Source organism: Mercenaria mercenaria, chromosome 6 (assembly GCF_021730395.1).
Source record: "Mercenaria mercenaria strain notata chromosome 6, MADL_Memer_1, whole genome shotgun sequence".
In the NCBI taxonomy this organism is placed as follows: domain Eukaryota; kingdom Metazoa; phylum Mollusca; class Bivalvia; order Venerida; family Veneridae; genus Mercenaria; species Mercenaria mercenaria.
In genome coordinates, this window is record NC_069366.1 from 12,215,842 (window position 1) to 12,224,872 (window position 9,031).

Here is a 9,031-nt window from a genome sequence, read left to right on the forward strand (position 1 = left end):
TAATTATTACATAACAGTTAACAACACATATTTTCATCAGCAACAATGAATCTTTCTGTGCAAGCAATTTGTCAGGCCTCTTTTTCAAGGGTCTCGAGTTCATTTTTAAACAAGAGCTCCGCCAAATAATTATATCAGAGGAGGACGGGAGCAAAATTTAAAGAACTAGAATGTTGGAAGGCCAAAGAGCAAGAATGTCAAGCCAATTAATGAATTATTTGTTGACATACTGCTGCCTGAATGACTAAAACATTTCAGCCAATTAAAACAAGTTTCATTTCAATATCTTGACCCAAACTAAAGTTGTTAAATGGAGACAATCATCCGCACACACACAAAAAATCTTAAAGTATTAAAAAAAAAAAAAAATCTTTACCAAGTAGAGATAGGTCAAAATACACAGGTCTAAAAACTTGATGTATCATCCATGTTCGTGTGTAGGTTGTATTGAACGGCCAGTTATAAAACAAGAGGACCAAGATGGTCCTGAATCGATCACCTGTTCCCACATGACCCAGTTTTGAGTATGACGTCGTTTTTTCTATTATTTGACATAGTGACCTAGTTTTTGAGCTCATGTGACCCAGTTTTGAACCTGACCTAGATATCATCAAGATAAAAATTCTGACCAATTTTCATGAAGATCCATTGAAAAATATGGCTTCTAGAGAGGTCACAAGGTTTTTCTAATATTTGACCTATTGACCTAGTTTTCAAAGGTACGTGACCCTGTTTTGAACTTGACCTAGATATCATCAAAATGAACATTCTGACCAATTTTCATACAGATCCCATGAATTTTTATGAAGATCCATTCACAAGTATGGCCTCTAGAGAGGTCCCAAGGTTTTTCTATTTTTAGACCTACTGACCTAGTTTTTGACCGCACATGACCCAGTTTCGAACTTGACCTAGATATCATCAAGATGAACATTCAGACCAACTTTCATACAGATCCCATGAAAAATATGGCCTTTAGAGAGGTCACAAGGTTTTTCTATTTTTAGACCTACTGACCTAGTTTTTGACCGCACATGATCCAGTTTCGAACCTGACCTAGATATCATCAAGGTGAACATTCTGACCAATTTTCATAAAGACCCCATGAAAAATGTGACCTCTAGAGTGGTCACAAGCAAAAGTTTACGCACGGACGGACGATGCACGATCACAAAAGCTCACCTTGTCACTTTGTGACAGGTGAGCTAAAAAGTTACAAAATAAGCTTTTTATAGGAACAACGTTACAAAGGGAAGAAATTCTATAAAGAAAATTGTAAGTTCACAAAAAGGGATCTGCCAAATAAACAAGAGCTGTCTGTTGATGGAAGTATGGGGTCAAAATATTACCAAAGATTTTCAGACAAAAGTTCTCTAAGAAAAATAGATAAGACAAACAATGTACCTGTATGAAAATTTGTGGATTTGGTATAAAGTCTTGCACTATATGGCAATGTGAGACCATGATTGTAAGCAAGTGTTCAAAGTTTCAAAGCCATATATCAAAGTTTAGACAAAATATAAAATGGTATGCGAAACTTAACTACATTCTATGTCAAAAGAGGGCCACAACTTAGCTAGTTGACAGAGTTATGTACTCATGCCTTCAGATGGAAATCATGATGACAAGCAAATGTTCAAAGTTTCTAAGCCACATGTATGTCAAATAGTTTTGACAAAATGTGGACTTGTATGAAAACTGAACCAATTTCCAAGTCCAGAAAGGGCCATAATTCAGCCAAAATAGTTGACTAGAGTTATGTACTCTTGCCTAGATAGATATTGTTATAATAAAGTTTAAAGAAACAAGTGATTAAAGTTTCAAAGCCACATGTAGAACAGTTTACACAAAATATGAACGGGTAAGAAAAACTTAACAAAGACTTGTTAGTTAAAGGGGCCATAATTCAGCTAAAATCCTTGATGGAGTTATCTACTCTTGCCTAAAACTGGATATGGAGACTGGAGAGGGTACACAAGTGTTCAAAGTTTCACAGCTTTATCTCAAAAGGTTTTGTCAAAATGTGGACTGGTATGAAAAACTGAACCAACATGTGATGTTGATGCTGTGGTGAGTAGGATAGCTCTACTTATTCTTTGAATAGTCGAGCTAAAAATATATTTAAAGTTATGCTCTGGACACGAGCATTAAAATCTTGCATTGTAAGTCAGACTCATTTATGAAAACAATATTGCAAGTCAAGTTGCAACGACACTGATACATGTGCATCACTGTCACACATTTATTTATACATATACATTTATAATGGAAGTATAAAGCTGCATGTACCTGACACTGCTTGGTTTTTTGCATTAGCTGATGCTCGTGTCTGTCTCATCTCACTCTGTGGTGTAGAGAAAACATCACTGAACAGGGCACCATCAATTGTTCCATTATTTGTGTCATTTTCTATATTAATAGGGACGCCATTTTCGTGGTCATAGTCTGAAATAAGAATATCCTGTCTGAATTTCACATTAACATCATAATCTTCATATTGTCACTAAAGTTTTTACTTCTTAGATCTGAGGGGTCTTTGACGTTCTCCTTAATTAAACAAGAGCTGTCCATAAGACAGTGCGCTCGACTTTTCTGAGCTTGAATCTGAATTTGAATTAGAGCTTTGCCAGTAAAAACTTTACAAAACTTGTACCAAAAAAATTCAAAGTTTAAAAGGGGCATAACTCTGTCAAAATTTATATCAGAGTTATGGGATTGTCCAGGGATCATTTTGGGGTGTGAGAACTGCGAGATCTTGCAAAAAATGACAAAATGAGAAAAAATCGCATCCAAATTATTTTGTGCATATTGGCTTGTAGACACGGTAAACGTTAATCGTGTACAGTACAAACATAGCTTTAAATCACCTGAAAATTCGTAATTTTGGACATTATTTGATAATTTTTACATAAATCAATGAGGAATTGAATCCCCTTTTGATAATGTAAGTTTTATTTGAATTTATGGCCAATTTGTGACATAATCGGCATTTAAACCTATAGCATGTAAAGCGACGGCAGCGATGAAAATTTAATTGGAAATTTCCTCTACAATAATTCGGTCTTTCGAGTGTTCAACGCTGGCAGGGATATTGCTCATATATGAAAAAATTATCTCATTATTTCCTAGGATCGCGTCAAATTTGTTGGACTAGTTAAGGCATCGCCACAGTCACAACTCAGTATTAGTTCATATTTTCAGGCCGAGAATTTTTCTCTTGAAAATTGCACTAAAGCCTTAAGGCCAAAAAAAAAAAATATGTATGTTTCCTGTGACATGCCAGAAAAAAATAGGGTAGGTAGGTCGATTTTTTTTTTTTTTTTTTTTTTTTTGAATACACATCTTTACAGCAGTGGAATTCCCTTGTCTTTGCTTTTGCCTATTGTCTTATCAATACATATATGTCTGTACTAGATGGTAGACGCTATACACTTTAAATACACTGCTTTTTATATTCCCTTTGGCTTTTAGTCAAATTTTTAAATACATACCGTCAAAATATTTCAACAGAATGCACCTTTGGTTTTCCATTGGTTCAAGCCTAGCTTAAACTCATGATATTTTATGTCAAGGCAGGGGTGTATTTTTTTTCCCTACCACCTGCCCTGCAGGACTACTAACCACTAAAATCTGCTAGCCCTTAGTGAACAGTCACTTTCCCTTATAATTGACATGTTTAATATTGTCACTTTTATGAAAGGAGTATTATACAATAAGTAAATTTCAAATGTAACACTCAGTAGACAATAGTGATGGGCCGATTAGCGGATATAATCGATTGACGGCTAGAAAAGTCCAACCGATTCCGATAATCGATTATGTTTTCTCAGAGTCGATAGCGGGTACGAATCTACACGGGTATGAACGAAGGTTTCCGAAGGGAAATACGGTCCGTGAGAATTTATGTTTACCCTAGAAATATCCGAAATATGGACTACCTGCATGCATAACGGATAAAACAGAAGTATGCCGACACTCAAACGTTAGTATTTCGTTTCAGTTATCCAATGAAAATGGATTTAACATCTTACAGTTAGGATCAGCTGTTAACATGGCGGCGTCCATAGCGTCAATAAAAGTGGGGCCAAAAAAATTAGCGAAACTTGAGAAATTTTCGTATTTTACAACGGTATGCCCGAGGGAATTTATCTGTTGAAACTTGACACTAATGCCGTCAAATTTCCGTGTCCATGACGTAATTTCAATGGAAAGAACTTTGGTGTTTTTATGCAGTTGCAGTTGTCACCGAGTTGTCGTGATTTTTTTCTGCCAAAATTCTGTTTACCCAGTATCGCTGACCAGTGTACATATGGAAACAGATTAAACTCTGATTTTTATCTGATCATTTTTTACCAAGCTTCATGACATTGTTATATGCCCTAGCAACAAGTAGTTGGAACATGGTGCTACTCAGTAGTGTCAGGCTATGGTAACCATTGTATGAAAATATTATTATTACCGAAAAATAACTGAATTCATTTAATGATTTTCTACAATCACTATTTTTGTCAGCCAGAGAAAGACTGTACTTCCTTGCTGTATGCTAGATATGTTACAGGTACAGGTATACCAGTCAACTGTCACAAATGACAGCTATGTGTCTAAAATACATGTATGTAAACCAGATTGCAATTTATTGTTGTTTCCCTGTCTGCAACTAATTAGTCATTATTAAACAAGTTTCTGTTTACCATGAACCAGCTTTAAAACATCTGATTAATGGTAGTTCTTTATTTTTCAAAAGAGCATATGAATTTTAAGAAAAACAGTCACTTTAAAGACATGACTATCTGAATAAACAAGTATGAAAATAAATTACATTCAACCGATTATTTTTCCGATACATCGCATCGGTTTGCTAACCGATTCCAACCGATGTCCCATCACTAGTAGACAAATACTATTCTCTTGTATCCTACATTTCCTTTTTAAGGTGGCATATTTGTTCTTCTTAAACTTCCTTTTTACAGCAGACATTTTTATTTTTCTTTCCTGTATTTTTGTCAGCAGCACCAGCCAGTTGCTCTCCAAAATAACTGCAGCGATAGTAATAATAATTCAAGTCTATCCCCTCCCGTATTTTCCTAAACTATTAGGACAGCATAAAATATTTAGTTATTTTCATTTTCTCAAGACTTATTTCCCGAAAATTATTATTCTGAAAAGTGTCCCCAAAATATGGACATAATTATCATCATCCACACACCCTAAATTTGTGAAAGTGAAAAAAAAAAACAAACAATTATCGGAAATTATTCTGTTTATAAGCTAAGTAATTGGCCTTGTTTTCATCATTAATTAACACCCTCCAAAGAGCTAAAAGAAGTGTGTCGGTATCATGGCATCTGAAGTGAAGATCAAAGCGGTATAGTTGCCCGAGATTGTCATGGCATTACGTCATGTTTTCGCGCCATGTGAAACATCGCTGTTTGATCGTACCGCCTCGTTTCTTTAAATTTTTGAAAAGAAATCAATAAAAAAAGTTTCTTCTTTACTTTTTTTAAAAGCGAATGTACAACATCACGAATGAACTGACAGATAAATGTGTCAAACAATTATACCGGATACCCTACCTCTGTGACCTGTTTGCCCTCAAAGAATTTACATTATTGTTAGAGAAACTTGTACGAAAAGATACATTTAAAACTTAATTAAAAACCGCAACAACATCATACTGCGTTATTCTAAAGCCACAATTCTATATACATTCACGAGGTCACGTAACCTATTCTGCCGCGCTAACAGAAATCTGTTTGCGAAAAATCGTTTTACTCCATGTATTTAAATTGCTGCCGCTTTTTCATTATTTAAGATTTTTTAATTCTGTTTTTTATACTTTCTGTTCAAAAATCTGAATTTTATGACCGTATTATGTATCATTTATTTACTTTAAGAAAGACATAAGTAATTATGATCGCGCTGTTTCAAATGTTACAAGTGATTACATGAAAATTCGGCCGTTTTTATAGAATTTTGCCTACATTTTTGTCAATGTCTTATTAAAATTATTATAGAATTTAAACTGTATTACTTCTCAAGCGGTGTTGAAAATTCGAAGCGATTATATTAAAAAATGAATGCACAACGCGCGTTTTTTTGTGTTCGTGTCGATAAACAAAAGTAACAGCGAGATTAGATATTACGGTAGGTCGCACGTGCTCGTGGAATGGAAAATTACCGGCATGACGTTTTGATATCCTTATGATTCGCGAGTTAATTCCAATCAATCCAGGTATCTTTTCGTGATATAATTTCTGAATTTAGTAAAGTTACGACGTTAAAACCACTCGCCCGATCGGTCGAGTATACAGCGAAGTCCACTCGTCCAAAGAGCTATAAAAATAAATATTTCTCTGACTCGTCCTATCCAGAATTTAACTCGTCAATGTACGATGGAGGTGAATATAGAACTGTCAGATCCTTCACAAGAAACTGCCTGTTGGCGGATTGACTTATTAAAAAAGCCCGGTGAATGTACATCGATCCGATGTTCCTAAATGAGAGCATTTAATTTTTTTCGTACCCGCAAATTTTCGTCCGAAAAAAAGTTTAGGGTCGGGGGCTAAAATTAGGGTCGGTCGGGTCACCGGAAACATACATATTTTTTTTTTACGCCTAACAGCTGGTCAAATTATCATCAACATAAGAAGCATATGATGATTTATAGTACATATGCCGCTTGTAAAATATTTGAGTCTCGTTTAGACTGAAAGTTTACCCCAAAATATTGAAATTTTATGTGCAGTAAAACTCCAATATAAAAAATATTACAAAGACAAAATTTAGTTAATTTCATAGTACAATATGTATACTGCAAACTCCCACGGATTTTTGTTGAAATTGTTCCTGGTTATTGCATTAGAGACAAAAAGACAACCCCATGTAAATTTAATTTAAAATGTTGTTTGTACATGCATTACTGACCACAGGTAGCCAGGTAAACCTATACATAATCCTATAATAGCACCTGTTTATATACATGTAAATTATGTGTGAACAGATAACACAAATTGGATAAATTGATGGTGTTGGGATTTTTGTGTATAATTCAGTAATCAGGTAAAATTTCAAAATAATTTCTGAAGACTTTATTCTTCACGGGCTGCTTAACAATTGGCTGTAATTATCTTTGAAATGTATTGAATATATATTGAGTTTGACTGCAGATAATACTGCAAAATTTTGTCATAGAAAAATATCGAATAAAGGCATAATACAGGTAGTGAAATGCACATCCTTCTACTTGCATATGTTCACATAGATATTTAAAACATAATTATGACAAATTTATTGACTTTATTGTTACCACTTAGTCATCTTTTATTTTTATGAAAATTTGCATGTAAAATTTTGAGTCAAATGGCTGCCACTGTAGGCGATGCCTTAATACAGGATTCGTTTCAGCTCAGAGATCCAACAGCATATAAACATCTTTGAACTGAATCTTTTTAGCTACTGCCGCTTCAGTCAGTACACCGACAGTAAAAAGCCAATATAAACAGGTCGGAGACTTCCCCTGGGTTGAGAGACAGTCTCTAGATCTAAACACTGTCTCTCGTTTGAAAGACAAAATGTCTTTCAATCGAAATACTGTATTTAGCTTAAGTGTTGAAAAAACAGGAAATCATTATCAAAACAATCATTACATTGCAGTCGCATTATTTATTCATTGAAACAATTTGTTATTTCGAGTAAACTTTACAAGAAAAACATTGTCATAGAAGTTTACTTAAGCATTATAATGCTTAAATAAAATTCCCAAAATAATTCTGATTTTGAAAATCTGATAAAAGGAAGATAATTTTCTATATTTGAAATAAACAATATGATAATGCGCATTCTAAAAAGAGTTTTAATTACTCTTTCAATGATTTTCATTGCTTAAGCTAATTTGAGTCTTTAGAATGAGAGACAATGTTTAGATCGAGAGAATGTCTCAATCCAGGGGATATCTCCAACCTGATAAATATGACCGTCAATGCCTGTGCTTTTTCAAGACGTGCCTTCACCCCTTCCTTCCCTCTAAATATCTCTCTATTCCCTTATCTGTAAATTTACCTACCCACATATTATAGGTGGACATAATTTTTCTGGAAAACTTTTTTTTATCAGAAAAACTAATTTTTACCCAAATCTCGGGTTCTAGGGCTTCCTAAATGAAAGGACAACCACCTTTTCAAACCTCATTTGACTCCGAGCCACCAGAGTGCCTTGACAACAGTGCAGGCGGAGTTTACATGCAAATCTGGCATGGGTGGGGTAGATATATTTATCAATTTCAAAAACTGTTAGGCCTACCGAAATATTCGTCAGCATTGTCATCATCATCTAAAACTTGTGCTCCCGAAAAGTCTACATATTGTGGAGCATTGAAATCCCACCCGTTATCGTTCTCCATATTTGCTTTTACCAAAATTAAAGTTTTATTTATTATAGCGCACTTCCAAAAATTTGTTCTACCCGCACTTTCAAGTTTAACCAATCAAAATATAGATTATACGTGAAAAGTAGTTTTAGAACACGGCGCGTGATTGGCCAAATCAACAACATATTCGTTCTTTTTTCTTTCGTACTCAAGTATAATAAAGATAAGGTTATAGACAGTCTGGCGTACTATACTGGAGTATAAAACTGCCACCACTTAGCTATTAGTTTTTTTATGAAAACTTTTGCGAGAATAATGAAGGTTTTAATGAAAACTAAAAAATATCGTTGAAACAGATAATTTTTTCATGAATGCAAGATATATCTTAACATGAAAATTTGCCAGTAAGTGCTTTAAACTGCCACACCATACCAGATCAAGCTAACTCTAATTACCGCCCCATATCCCTGACATGTATCGCATCAAAGCTAAGGACTAAAAATAATTCCTTGTTTCCGGTGACGTGCTAAAAAAAAATTAGGGTAGTTAGGTAGGAAAATATAAAAAAAATTTGGATCTTTTTTTATTAAGTGAGACTTTTCGGAAATTATTTTTTTGTGTCAGAAAATGAATACAAATAAGGGGTTATGCCTTTAGAGCATCAGT

The 9,031-nt window shown here is 34.3% G+C and overlaps 1 protein-coding gene across 2 annotated transcripts in view; it reads right to left on the reverse strand.

Moving 5' to 3' along the window:
* LOC123549618 (targeting protein for Xklp2 homolog) overlaps positions 1-8,467 on the reverse strand; it is a 28,610-nt gene extending 20,143 nt beyond the window's left edge. For both annotated transcript variants that reach the window (XM_053545120.1, XM_053545118.1), the window contains exons 1-2: positions 8,299-8,467; positions 2,290-2,445 (exon numbers count right to left, since the gene is read on the reverse strand). In XM_053545120.1, the coding sequence (XP_053401095.1) occupies positions 2,290-2,445; positions 8,299-8,398 (256 nt within the window). In that variant the 5' untranslated portion in view covers positions 8,399-8,467. The remainder of the gene's footprint in view (positions 1-2,289; positions 2,446-8,298) is intronic.
* Between the last annotated feature and the right edge of the window lie 564 nt (positions 8,468-9,031).